The 15,261-nt window shown below is 37.7% G+C and overlaps 1 protein-coding gene across 1 annotated transcript in view; it reads right to left on the reverse strand.

Moving 5' to 3' along the window:
* Positions 1–358: 358 nt before the first annotated feature.
* The window catches only part of C2H1orf116 (chromosome 2 C1orf116 homolog), a 57,008-nt gene continuing 42,105 nt past the window's right edge, over positions 359–15,261 (reverse strand). The window contains exons 2-4 of the mRNA XM_075335712.1: positions 14,380–14,542; positions 10,423–10,603; positions 359–3,615 (exon numbers count right to left, since the gene is read on the reverse strand). Coding sequence (XP_075191827.1) covers positions 1,598–3,615; positions 10,423–10,603; positions 14,380–14,493 — 2,313 coding nt within the window. The 5' untranslated portion in view covers positions 14,494–14,542 and the 3' untranslated portion in view covers positions 359–1,597. The remainder of the gene's footprint in view (positions 3,616–10,422; positions 10,604–14,379; positions 14,543–15,261) is intronic.

Genomic DNA, 15,261 nt, shown 5'->3' on the forward strand with positions numbered 1-15,261 from the left:
TTTACCATCTGCTTATCCAAATGAAGGGGAAAATAATGCATTCACATCATTGTACAATACCTAGAGGATGACTATAGTAATCTTGGATATTACCATATGGCTAAAGAGGTGTGAAATACCAATACCAATATACTGTATATAATTGGCAAATGTGTAACTGGGTACAAGTAATGTTGGCCTTTTAATCAAACCAAGCCTAGAGGCACAACAAGGTGGTCAGTCTACAAGTCTTTATATGCCCAATCTCACCAAAAAAGTATTCCTTCTGCAGCTAGAGTGGCATAAGAGGCCATAGCAATCTCTTCGTGTTCACATTAGGAACATTTTAATAAAAAAAAAAAAAAAAAAAGTTCCAAAAGATTTATTAAAACTTTATTATTGAAGCAATGTACAGGAAAGTTGAATGTGCAATGAAACAAAATGTACACAAACAAAGAACATGTAGGATTATACAGAATATACCAGAGACCATACACAGTATATATAAAAAAAATTTTTTAAAGACTTTCACAGTGATTTGGCAGATGAAAGTCGACAATTGGGTGTTTATATGATTCACACTAAAAGGTTGATTTTTTTTTTCCCCTTTAATGATGTGACTTTGTTTCTTTAATGATATTTAAAGAAAAATTAAATTAAGAACAAAGAGTTAAAACACTTTATCTATTTACATGTGTGTTAATGAATTGTACATTACCCTGGCACAGACAAGCAACTGATTAATCCACAAGTTAAATAAAAAGCTTCATGAGCAAATCGGAGAACATTACAAAAAAATATTTTATTACGTTAGGATTACAGCACATAAGTCCAAAGTAGAAAATTAAGTAGTGCTCTACAACGTAGAATCCCTTTAATATGAGTCATGGGGTTTACAGTAATGTACAATGATTCAGCTATCTATATACCATCAAGGAATTCTAGTTAACTTTGCCTGTATCTGCATTAAAGCTTATGGATTATATTCATTAGGTTGCATAAGGAATTATATAAAAACACAAAAAAAAAAAAAAAAGGGAGAGATTAATTGTGGACTTTGCAAGGAATTTTTAAACATGTTTTGCCAGCTCATCTGATAGCATCATGATGTACAGACAGAGACCCCAATTCTAGTCATGAATCATTTACTAGGCTCCTTGCTGCAGTTTTGAATAAATTACTGTCTTATTTGGTGCATATCTATCAGTTCTGTGAATGCTGAGATCTGTATAACCTCGTTCACACCACTGATTAAATAGCTTTCTGTATATACAGCATAGGCAAAAAGCAGACATTCAGTGGTGGGGGCAGGGTTATAGAGAGCTCATGAAGATGGAGGACTACATAGCAGCAGGTTTACTAGTCCTCTAGTGATAAAAAAAGATGTTATCAGCAGGAGATTATCAAAACTTTAGAAAGCAGCCCAGTAAGTGAATCATTTCTGAAATTAGAGTTTGTTGCCTCTCAGATTAGGAGGCAAAATCATCAAGACAGATTCCCTTTAAGGGAGAGCGTCAAAAATTCCATGTCTAAAATAAGATCAGTGTCATAAAGAGTGCACATTAACTACACATTACTTTTCAGGTAGATTCACAGAGTGTATATTTTATGCAACCGTCTATTCCTTTAAAATGCCAAGCTTCTTCAAAGCTTCTTTCCGATGTTCTTCTGAAGTTCCTTTAGGAGTGATTTTAACACTAGTGACGGGACCAGATGAGCGAGGTCTTGAAAAGAAAGATCGTTTCTCAGTAGTTTCTCCATCCACGGTAGAGGACTCTAGGTAGGCAAAGTCTTTTCCAGTGCCCAGGGATGCTGGCCTTGGTCGATTGCTTCGCAAAAAATTTCCCGAAAACAGTGGTTTTTTGAAGAATGAGCCATTTGCCTTTTGAGACTCCTTTTCAATACTTGACATGGACCCACTAAGGCCCACACCAGACCGTTCTAATGTGTTTGCTTTAATGTTTATTTGTCTGAGACCAGGAACAGAGCCTTGAGGAAAGCGCAGGTATGGTTCATTGGAAGGTTCAAAATGAGTGCTGTGTCTGTTGCTCTTATCAGGGACTTGCTCTTTTCCTTGTACTTCTGGACTATGGGGAGTGACCACAATCTCCTTTGGTCGAGGAAAACTGAAGGGTTTTCCAGGACTGGTACTAATATGACTAATATTCTCAAATGACCCCACTTTCTCTTGAGGTTTCTCACCTATAGATAGAGGGCCAGATGAATTAAATGGAGCAGGATGAATTTCAGGAAAGACAGTTTGTTTCTCCACAGGTGTTGCTTTTAAAGTCGAAGGTTTTCTATCAAGACCTTGTTTTAAGGACAAATCTGATTCAGTAGTTAATATATTAGCACTATAACCAGAAGGACCAGATTTGTTATCTACTTTTGATGAAGCATGAGAATGTGATGGCGATTTGTGTTTTGTACTATCTACAGTGTTCCTAGACCCATCAGTGGCAGTAGGGACCTCATTTAAAGGCTTGGACGTTTGAATAACTACATCTGCTTTTTCTTGGGCTTTTGCCTTAACACTGGGCCTGCTCCTATCAAAAATACTACTTTTAATATGTTGTGGAGATATTTCCACTGCATTAGGGGTTTTTTGAATTAAAGTAGTTCCACTAACCGGCTCCACTTTTTCTACAGAGCTTGATTTTATGATTTTTACGCTCTTGCTTGGGCTTTCACTTCTTACTTGGCGATCATCAGCCTTAAGTATAGTTGAAGGTTGTGTAGAAGTTGTTCCCATTAAATCCACTCTATGTTGTTGATTAACATCACTTTTTCTGTTAAGATCTTGGTCACCTTGATCACCAACATGTGCTATAGACAGATCGGTCTTTGAGGCCCTCAATGAAATATTCTCTTGTGAACTTGATTTTACAATAAAGCCCAATTTTTGTAATGCTTCAAGCCTAGCGCGCTCATGCTCCTTGGAGTGAGTAACCTTTGGGATTGAAGGTTCAGGAGCCCTGTCCATATACCTCTCATGTGCTGAAAATGTTCTTGGTCTACTCTGTGGGTCTAGATTAGATACCACACCAGAGCTTGATTTAATGATTATGTGTGGTGGCAGAGTACGTGGCTTTGGTGCAGTTGGTGGACCTTGTTTAGCATCCACAGATTTGTCTTCAACCTGGCTAATTGTTTCTTGTGAACTTGTGGTAGTCTTTGGGGAGGTGACCCTTGGAAACAACAATGGTGTTGGCATGCTAAATGGTTTTACTACAGGTGGCAGCTCTTTATTTTCTGAGATTGTGGGTGGTCTAAATTGTGGTTTCTCATATCTTAATTCACGCGCATCTGTGGGATCGGTAACAGAACGTCTCTTATCAATAAGAACTTGAGGATCTCGGAATGGTTCAGGAGGTGGTATAATCAGAAAGTCGATGGGAGGTTCCACTGTTTGTGGTCTGTTAATTGAAGACATGCTTTTTGGTTTCCCATACCAGGACTTGGCTTGGTCGGAGTCAGACTCTGGAACCTTGGATTCGGCTGTATGTACTGGGTTTTCCTCACGAGAAACCTGTATTATCCTTGGAAAACTGTGGTATCCTTGTGGAATTTTAGCAACAGGCGTCCATTCCTCTGCTTGCAGAAATACTGTACTCAATGGCCTGGGTTTCTCATTACCTGAAACCGTAAATGACAACTTAATTACTCTATTTCTTCCATTCTAATAATACACTGTTATACATTCTTTCACTTCACTTCAACACTAATACCATCTTAAGATATAGAGTCATGGCCAAAAAAAGTTGGCACCCTTGAAATTGTTCCAGAAAATGAAGTATTTCTCCCAGAAAATTATTCAATTATACCTGTTTATTTCCTTTGTGTGTATTGGAACATCACAAAAATGTAAAAACAAAAAAACGGCAGATTGTACATCATTTCACACAAAACTCCAAAAACAGTCTGGTAAAAAAAAAAAAAAAAAAAAATTGTTGGCACCTCCACTTAAATATTTGGTTTCACACCCTTTATAATTTAATTAATAATGGCAATCAATTGCTCCTATAACCATCAACAAGCTTCTTACACCTCAACTGAAAATTTGGACCACTTTTCTTTTGCAACTTGCTCCAGGTCTTTCATATTTGAAGCAATTTTAAAGATCTAAGATGTTCAATGGGATTTAGATCCAAACTCATTGCTGGAACTTCGAAACTCTGCAGCGCTTTGTTTCCATCCATTTCTGGGCGTTTCTTGAAGTAGGTTTGGGTTCAACGTTCTACTGGAAGACCCATGACCTAGAATGCAGAACCAGCTTTCTGGCACTGACACCACATTGTGACCCAAAATCCTTTGGTAATTGTGACATTTCATGTTGCTTTGCATACAGCCAAGGCACCCAGAGGCAACAATCAATTCCAAACCGTCTTTGAACCTCCACCATATTTCCCCCTGTAGGTAAAGTTTTTTTTTTTTTTTTTTAATTTTCTTTCTAGGCTTCACTGTTTTTTGGTAAACAGTACAATGATGAGCTTTTGGCACACTGCAGTCAATTTTTGTTTTACACCCACAGTCAATTGTTGGTACGCCTTGTTTATTTAAAAGAAAAAAACACATTGGCCACATAAATAACTTGAATCTTACAAAAGTAATAAAATAAACAGTCTTTGAAAATGAACAAATTAAAGTCAGACATTGCTTTTCAACGATTCATAAATTTTTTTTTTAAAAAAAATAAAGCTCATGAAATAGACCTGGACAGAAATTATAGTATCCTTAACTTAATATTTTGTAGCACAACCTTTTGAGGCAATCAGTGCAATCAAACTATTCCTGTAAACTGTCAATGAGACTACTACACCACTCAACAGGTATTTTGGCCACAAGATGCATGATCATCTTGATAAAGGATTTCATCATCCCCAAACATCCTTTCAATTAATGGGATAAGAAAAGTGGCCAAATTGTAATATAAACTTGGGTCATTTATTGAAGATGTAATGACCGCCATCTCCCCAGTGCCTTTACCTGACATTCAGCCCCATATCAATGACTGTGGAAATTGACATGTTATCTTCAGGCAGTCATCTTTTTATTGTTTAGCTTTTCTGTATGTAAATCCCATTTCCTTTAGACGGTTTCTTCCAGTTTGGTCACAGACATTGACTCCAGTTTCCTTCCATTCGTTCCACATTTGTTTTGTGCATTTCCTGTTTTGGAGACATATTGCTTTAAGTTTCCTGTCTTGACGCTTTGATGTCTTCCTTGGTCTACCACTAGGTTTTCCTTTAACAACCTTCCCATGTTTGTTTTTGGTCCAGATTTTTGACAGCTGACTGAACAACCAACATCTTTGCAACATTGCGTGATGATTTACCCACTTAAGAGTTTTATAATCTTCTTTGTTTCAATTGACATCTCTCGTGTTGGAGCTATGATTCATGTCACGCCACTTGGTGCAACAGCTCTCCAAGGTGTGATCACTCCTTTTTAGATGCAGACTAACAAGCAGATCTTATTTGATGCAGGTGTTCGTTTTGGGAATGAACATTTACAGGGCGATTCCATATTTTTTTTTGTCATAATTGAGTGATTCAATATTTTTTTCCCATTTGGTCTTGAAAATTAACTGTTACTGGCTACCACATTATGTTTTCACGATTTTTTTTAGTGTTTCTTAAAGCCAGAAAGTTGACATTTTAAATGACTTTAGTTTTGTGCCATGTCTGTGATCTGCTTTTTTTTTTAAAAGAAAAGTAAACTTAATGAACATCTTTAGAGCCAGATGATTCGATAATTTTTGCCAGGGGTTGTAGAAGGCCACTTCAGAATAATCCAATGTTTTTCTCTAAGCCATTCTTGGGTGCAACTGTAGACACAGCAACATCAAGCTGCTTGGAGATTGTCTTATAACCTTTACCTTTAACATGCTTGTCTATAATTTTCTTCTAATCAACTGAGACAACTCTTATCTTTGCTTTCTCTGGTACATGTTGAGTGTGTTGCACACCATGTCACCAAAACAGCACAGTAAGTATCTGTAGCCCTATATACAGACCCACTGACTTCTTATAAGACTGCAGACACCTGTGATACTAATTAGTGGATATGCCTTGATTTAACATGTCCCTTGTTACATTTCATTTTCATTTCTATCCAGGCCTGTTTCATGAGTTTTATTTATTTATTTATTTTTAAATTCTGTGACAGCATGGTTGAAAAGCAATGCATAACTCATTTGTTAATTTTCATAGATTTTATTTACTATTACTTGTCAGATTCAAGTTATTTTTGTGACCATTGTGGGTTTTTCTTTCACTAAACGAGAAGTACCAACAATTTTGACCATGTGTGTATGTCTCCATGTATAGTTCTTGATTATGTTGAGCACCATAAACAAAAGAACATCAATATCTCTAGAGATGGACTTGTAACTTTGATATTGTTGATATTTTTCAACAATTTTGGTTCTCAAATCCTCAATCTTCTCTTTCTGTTCTCCATGCTTTGTGTGACACACACACACACACACACACACACACACACACACACACACACACACACACAATGCAAAGATGGAGTCAACTTGTCCCCTTTTTATCTGGATTCAGGTGTGATTTTCTTATTGTCCACACCTGTAACTTGCCACAGATGAGTATTAAAAGCATTATATGCTTGAAACAAAGCGTTTCCTCACAATTTTGCAAAAGTGCCAACAATTTTGCCCAGCCTATTTTGGTTGTTGTGCACATGAAATGTCCAATTTTCAATTTTTCCCCCTCTGTGTGTATTGGAACAACAGAAAACAAAGAAAATAAACAGGTCTATAACAAAACGTGTAATTGCAAATATTTTCTGGGAGGAAAATAAAAAAAAATCATTTTCTGGAACAATTGCAAGGGTGCCAATACTTTTGGCCATGACTGTATAATAAAAATTATTGCTTCATTGATATCTAATGTAAAAAAATTAAAATGTACTAAAAATTTGTTTTGAGAACCTAATGTTCAAAATAGAATGGAACATATTATAAGAGGAAGGGAGGAAACCTAAAAAGGAGATGATGGGAAATGAAATTTTTAGGTGCTTAATCACACCTTTTTGCAGATATATTTAGAAGTTCCATACCGATGAAACTAGTCATACAGACGTGTGGATAATTACATGATGTGTACGTTATGTAACACGGTTAAACAACAATGTTAAAAGGGTTTAACTTTTACAGAGATTGCTCACATGGATTAAGTTATAGCCTTTATATTGCTGCCACACCTTATGAAGCACATGTACATTCAACATTGATCACATTGATCAATGTACAAAGCAGTAGTTAAATGGGGACAGAGTCTAAGCCAAATATTCACTTGTGCAAATAAAACATTTAAGAGCAATTTCAAACCAAAAGCGACATCAAAAAAACTGACTAACCAACAGATTTATATAACAGCTATTAGGCTATGTGCGCACAGTGCATTTTTCGCGGCGTTTTTGCGCGTTTTACGGGTGCGTTTTTGGCCTCAAAACTGCATGACTTTGCTTCCCTAGCAAAGTCTATGAGTTTTCATTTTTGCTGTCCGCACACAACTGTTTTTTTAAGCTGCGTTTTTGAGCTTGAAAAAAAAAAAAAAAAAAAAATAATGGACATGTCAATTCTTTCCTGCGTGTTTCTGCGTTTTCCGCCCATGCAATGCATTGGAAAAATGCAGCAAAACGCAGAGATCAAAAACGCAGCAAAACGCAGCCAAAAACGCACCAAATCGCGGTAAAAACGCATGCGTTTTTTCGACGCAGGTGCGTTTTTGTGCATTTTTAGCGGCCAAAAACGCACAAAAACGCAGCGTCAAAAAAACGCAGCGTGTGCACATAGCCTTAGTTTGGATCACTAGACTCAAAATGAGAATGCAAAAGTAGAAGGGAAAAAAAAAAAAAAAAACCTCCTCCTCAATACATGTCCCTGTGTTAGTCATGTGAACTCTGCCTAACAATAGTGTCAAAACAGTAACAAGCATATGGAATTAGTCAGAACATCATGACCACAACATTAGATTTTGCATTAATGGGGTTTTCTACTAAGAAGTTACATTTATTTTAATTGCTAGTGCATAAAATAAACTCCGGTGTTAGTCACTCTCCCAGAGTTCAGCATTTCCTCTTTGCAGCCTCTCCGGTCTTTTATTGAATAGTTGTAGCAGAGATGTTCCAACTACAGTGCATGTGACCACTGCATCTATTAACTGGGATTAGCGATTTTGCAAATGTACTGTACAAGGCATGAAAGGAGGAGCCCAGCGATTACAACACAAGTGACCGCTGCAGCCAGACGTGTCACTCCAGCTGCAGCCTGTCAAAGACTAAACAGCGATGGAGATGCAGCACCTGACTTCAGGAAGCCAAGTAACAACTAAGTTTATTATTTTAATCTGGTGGAACAGATAGTATTTTTCGTCGTGGAAATGCCACAGACAAGTTATAGCTCCATCAACATCCACTGTAATGTACAAGCACAGGGCTTTATTAATGCAACACATGGTCCTGACACCTCTACATTTATAGGAATGGACATTTTAAAATGTAGTGTTTCAAATTCAAAACTCTAATCATCTATCTATAGGATCAGAAAAGTAGGGGTTCCATTTCCCATCTGAACAATGAATGGAAGGGCACCCTGCTTCTGCAACCAATGTTTACAGGCATGACAAAGATAAGACAATATACTCCGTGACAGACGTTCTGTCGCTTATCCATGATATGTAAATAAAAGCTTATAACCCGAGTTTAAATTAATACATTGGTTTTATAAATTACTCTTGAAAGCTGAAACCCTCCCAAATTTGGTTTAGGTTATGAAAATAAAGTTGCTGCAAAGCTGAAATATTGATCATTTAATGAACACAGAAAGGTCAGATTTTGGCAAGACAAAAGTTCTGTCGCCCACAGAAAGTAATGTGAAATTCAAACAAATAATTAACTTCTAATACAAAGATATGCTGCATAGCATTGCTGAATGATGTTGTGGTGCTATTAGAGACATATTTAATATTTTGTGTGACTTCCATGAGCTTGAAGGGCTGCATCCATGTGGTTCAACAATGATTCATACAATTTATAGATTAAGTCATCAGGAATAGCAAAGAATGCAGTCTTCCATGCCTCCCAGAGTTTATCTAGATTCTTTGGTTTTGTCTTCCAAGCTTCCTCTTTCAACCTACCCCAAACATGCTCGATGATGTTCATGTCTGGTGATTGGGCTGGCCAGTCCTTGAGCACCTTTATCTTCTTTGCAGGGAGGAACTTTGTTGTAGAGATGGATGTATGAGATGGAGCACCATCCTGCTGCAGAATTTGATCCCTTTTATTATTGGGAATGTAAGACGTAGCTAATACGTCTTGATATTTTAGGCTATTGATATTGCCTTCTAACTTGCACACCCCCATACTGAATGTAACCCCAGGCCATGTTCTTTCCACCACCAAAACTTAACTGTTTTCTAGGTCTATTTTGGATCCATACGGGCTCAAGTAGGTCTCCTGCAGTATTTGTGGCAGCTGTGGTGTAATTCAACTGAAGATTCATAAGAGAAATCCACCTTCTGCCAATTTTCCAGCGCCCATCTGTTTAGCAAGCTGTGGGACTTGGCAAATGCCACACAGTTTTTTATTTGCCTTTTGTTTAGTGCTGGCTTCTGGACACTGATTCAACTACGGAGGCCATTTCGAGACTAGAATTCTACAAACTGTTCTAGTTGAGACAGGCACTTGAGGTGACCAGGCCTATTGGAGTTCTGCTGCAGTGGAAGAGGGGCTGGCTTTGGATAATCTAACCAACAAACGTTCCTCCTGATCAGTTGTCTTGCGGGGTCTGCCAGACCTGAGCTTGTCAAAAAAATCTCCAGTCTCTTCAAATCTTTTTCTAATTCTTTGTACTTTATGCTGAGAACACATTAAAAGGTGCCAGCTACCCCTGCAGTGGATCTGGTCTTCAGCGTCTTGATAATCAAGGCTTTGGTCGCAGGGTGGATTTTTGGCATGTTGTCAGAGGTCAAGTTGCAGTTCAACTGAAGGTCTGGGTTTCTTTTTATACACACCCACTAATTAACCGATCATTTAGTGAGCACAGGTGAGGATGTAAACTAGGATTGGGTACATTATATGACAAGGCGACAAAACTTGTGTGGCTAAAATCTGACCTGTGTTCATTAAATGATCAATATTTCAGCTTTGAAGCAACTTTATTTTCATAACCTAAACCAAATTTGGGAGGGTTTCAGATTTCAAAAGAGCAAATTATAAAACCAATGGATGAATTTAAAAAGTCAGGTTATAAGCTTTTATTTACATAACATGGATAAGCGACAGAACTTCTGTCAGGGAGTGTACCTGTAAGCAGCCATCTATTATTGTACCACTTTTGAAGCCAGTGGTTAGTACTGTATAATTTTATTAGGTGAAGAGGACAGGAAATCTATAATAAATGTAGAGTCTTACCACTAGAAGTTGTAACTTTAGCTGGTTCGGCAGTTGAATGGCTGGTAGATTTTTCAGGGGTCTCCAGTTCATCATTGGATACCCCACTATCGTCTTCATTGTCCAAAGAGTCTATCGTTTCCTCTAGAAACATTAAGCATTCTCGTTCTTCAGCTGAAAGATGATCATATCCATCTCCACTCTATAAAAGAGAAAATAAAAAAAGTCTAAACAAGATATATACTAACTTGTATAAAACACCAGGAGAGTCTGAAACAAATATAGTATGGACAATCAGCTCAGTATTTTGCATTTTAGAGATGGAAACTGGTGAATGGAAACTAATGAACGTTAAAACGCTTCCTGTACCAATCAGATTGGTTTATTTTCCATGGACCTCTGGGAAATGAGAGGCCGAATTTGATCACTTCACTTATCAAACAAGCATGTTTGACACATCCATTCCCCCCCGCCCCCATCAGGTATAGGTTGTGATGGCTGGACAGGTCAAAAGGTTTCCATTTAATAGTATGGATTTGTGAAGGTCTGTACACCGGAGAGAAGAAAAAAAAAAAATAAAAAAAAAAATTTGGGCATTACACAGTTCCGTTCAAGCATTCTAGTAAGAAGGGCTGCTGCATTTCTAGTTAGTAATATTAATAGTAAATAATAATACCAACTAGAGATCCAGCATCCCTTTTGGTAGACATCTGGAATGAAATAGTAATTTTTTTTAAACACCTGATTGTGGAGCACTAAGTTGGCAAAGTACACAGCCCCCATCTATTTTGAGGCCTGCTCGCACATAGCAAGGTAAACTACTAAAGCTAGAAGCCATCCTGATTTGGTACACCTTGTTATGGAGGGATTGCTTTTATTCTTTTTTGATAAAAATGTCATCCTAAGTTATCTATGATGTACCATGAAGACTGATTATCTTTTGTGCTGTGAAAAATATCAAAATCACCCGATGAATGAGTGTCCAGTGTGATTCTCAGTTTATTCTGAAAAATAATTGTGAAACAAGCATTCTTAATAATGCTCATTCATGATAAATCTGCATATACATTGAAGATTTGTCTAATCATCAAGGATGGTTAAAATTGCACAAGTTCTTGTAAAATTGACTTTTCTATACAGTGCTACTCTGAAGCTAGCTGGAGTTGGAACCATCAGCAGAACAATTGCTCTGGTCTGAACAATCAGCCAATCAAAGCCCTTCTTTTAGGCAACCCACACAAGAAGCAGGAGAGCCGTATTCTTTATGAAGAGTAGAACCGGATTTAGTTGTTTTAGCAATGCAGCATTTGGGATTGCATAGTTACCGCCTGACTCCTGAGGTGCCGCTAGAATTAAAGTTAGACAATGCAATTCTAAATAATCCTTACCCAGGTTGGGCCCACCCAAAAGGAGTCTTGTTTTCCCAGAGCTAAACCTTACCTAGGCCTCTGGTTATTGATTAATATGTTACATTTTGGGGGGTCGTGGGGTGGGAGCAATTATTTTGTTCCAGTTTTTCCCCTGAAGTTTGGTCTTATAGAGAGCCAAAGACAAGAGGCAGATTCAAAATAAAATGAGAAATCTATAGAAACTACTAATTTCAGTTTGACCAATTTGCTTTGGCTGAAAAACAATTACAATGGCATTTATCCAAAATATACTATAGGTGTCCCAAGCTTCTCCAAAAATGGTATCCAGATGTGTGGCTTATGTTTGCCCTAGATAGAAAGCACTTAATAAAGTCGGTAAACTTCACAAATACATGTGCACTAGTCCAGTAACTACTTCTAGTCACATCCATGGTACCTTCAACTTAATATTTTCTACAAAGTAGCCTTATAGTTATCAATTCAACTAATATACCAGCAGAAGTGCAATGAAGTCATATACTAAGCCATATATGCAGGAAGATTATTTAACAGGGACAAAGGTGAATTACTTTTAGTAGCCAAGTCTTTCTTTGATTCCTTTTCCTTGTAAGTATTGAAGAGAAATATAAAAAAAAACAAAAAAAAAAAAAAAACAACAATATATTGGACTTTAGTCCATGATTATTTCTACTGCACAATAGGTTAATCATTGAGCCACAAGGCTTGTACTTGCTGCCGGCAGGCAGAGAACACATCTGTGCCATTTACAACAAGGAGGAAATTAAAGAGATAAACCTGTATTCAGAGTGGCTTAGGCAAAAATCTGAAGTATGAAAAAAATAGATATGGACTCAAAGAAATAGTGATTTTTTCCAATGCATTTCAATAAGCAGAGCGACAGTTTACAGCTTAAAATATATACACACAGTTTTATTTTTTATTTCATTTTTAAAAGGGAACCTGTCAGGTCCAATATGCAGCCAGAACCATGAGCAGTGCTGGATGCATATTGCTAATCCCTGCCTAACCGTCCCTGTATACACTAGCATAGATAAAGGGATCTTTAGAAAAACTATCTTACCGTATGCTAATGAGTGTGGGGACTAGTCCCCTGGGCGTTACTTTCCTTTGTTAGTCGGCTCCATTAGCATGTTAGTACATCCCTGTGGGTGTGCTAACAGACTAATGAATGTGCAGCATCAGAGGAGTATCTCACTCTCCTCTCCACTGACATCACCGCCCAACACTGGATTTCGACTCAGTGCGCATGACTCCGGAATTTGGGTCATGCGCACTATGAAGCCGGGTGTACGCGTCCTGGCTTCAAACTGAAGTAGTTCGCATGAACGCAACACCGGGGTCATGCGCACTGAGCTGAAGTTCAGGAGTTTTTCTACCAATAAAATAAATCACAGCATGACTTCAGTGTTTTGCCTTTTTTGGGGGGAAATTAGATTGCCGTAGGTCTCATTTTGAAGTCCAGGAGTCAGACGTGATTGCAGCAGAGAAGTGAGAGATCATCCTGTGACACTGCACATTCATTAACAAGTTAGTACGCCCACAGGAGCCCACAGGGCATATTAACATGCTAATGGAGCCAGTTAGCCAAGGGAACTAACGCCCAGGGGACTAGTCCCCTCGCTCTTAGCAGAAGATAAAAGATCTTTAGAAATACTTTTTCTAAAGATCCCTTTATCTATGCTAGTGTATTCAGAGACGGTTAGGCCGGGATTAGCAATATGCACCCAGAACTACTCGTGGTTCTGGGTGCATATTGGACCTGACAGGTTCCCTTTAAAGTCAGCTTTGCCATTCTTCACTCAAGAAAAGCTAGGAAAAGATAAGAGTGTCACAGTCTTTGAGAAAGGGGAATAACTCAATTGAGAGGGATTCTAATGGTCCTACAATGATCCGCAGAACAATAGGGTGACGGACGTGTATAGCCAAACTATTTTATTTTTTTATTTATTTCTTTTTTTTTTAAAAAAAGGGCCCTCTGTGTGAGGCTGTGACCGATACTGCAACATGCAGGAAAGCATTGAAGGGGCCTTTATTCCGATAATGTGGTCCTGGGGGCTCAGACATTATCAATTGCACTTTAACATCCTATATAATAATACAGTGCCAGCCCTTCACTCAGGAGGGCACAGATAAGCTAATACTATAGCAAAGTATTCTATAATATTGAAGAACTGGATCCAAAAAAAGCAATTGACCAACATTTAACAAAGAGCCTCTTGTAGCAGCTCAGCGTAATTTAAAGGCAAAAAAACCCTACATAAAACGGTAGCAATTCAGTGTGGTGCCCCTATATTTTGTTAAATATATTGAAAGTGTACCCACAACTTATTGTGTAATTCATCAGATCTTAGAACCCTAATTAAACTAGATGGTGAACATATCCCAAGCATTTCCACAAGATGATAGACCACCCTGGCTCACATTTATTAATCATTAAAAAGGGCAGGGTGGATCAATATTGCCCAAAGCTATACCTTCTGTCATCATTTATACAGTTACAAGTAGTATCCCTGCCCCAATGAAGTCCATGATTATTTTCACAGATATTCTAAATCTAGAAACATGGTTTTTTTTTAATAATACTTACAAATGCAGAATGGTTGGAAGAAATGCTCTCCATGCTGTCACAGCTACCTGTGCTGCCGACACTATTCAAGGCTGCCATTCCTACATGCCGAGTCCAAAGGGTTTTTTCAGGCATCACCCAGAACAAGTCACGGTAAAGGCTTGAGCAATTTTAAACCCTTATGCTGGAGAGAAAAATTAAAAACTTTATTATAAAAAGAAGTTAAAAACACTCAAACTTTAGGACTTTAGGAGAGGGTCATTGAGATTTTCATAAAGAACCACATTATAAAATCACATTTACAACAAAAAAAAAAAACCCTAAAATATCCAAATCCTGAGAACTAGAAAAAAAAAAAAAAATAATATTTACTCAGTCTATGCAATCTTAACCTGAAAACATTTCTGTACCAAATAGGAGCAAGTAAAAAAAAAAAATTTAAAAAAAAATTAAAAAGACCTCTTTATGGGACTCTGGTTAGTGAAACCTAATTGTGTGCATTATGGACAGTGTCAGGATTCCCTCACTTGCCAAATGGAGTGGGCGGTTATGTGCCAATTAGATTCTCATTTGCTTTTCCCAATAGGATATTGAGAGACGCAGAGAAACCAGTTAGAATGTGAGCACTAGTATACAAATCACATACTCGCAGTCACGTCTTCAGTCCATCTAACATTTGGCAGTTGAATGGGGAAGCATTACTGTGTTAATTCACATGGCCAGGATTCACCAATCTGCAGTCACTAAGTGGCTCCTAGGTGCTACAATGATAAGTGTACTTACTAGTGTCCAGCTCATTTTAATAATATCAGGCAGGAAAAAGTTCAAAGAATTCTGATATGGATTTTCACAGTACACTAGCTTCACTGGGTCAAAAGGTCTATTTAATAATGAATGCAGATT

Source organism: Anomaloglossus baeobatrachus, chromosome 2 (genome assembly GCF_048569485.1).
Source record: "Anomaloglossus baeobatrachus isolate aAnoBae1 chromosome 2, aAnoBae1.hap1, whole genome shotgun sequence".
NCBI lineage: Eukaryota > Metazoa > Chordata > Amphibia > Anura > Aromobatidae > Anomaloglossus > Anomaloglossus baeobatrachus.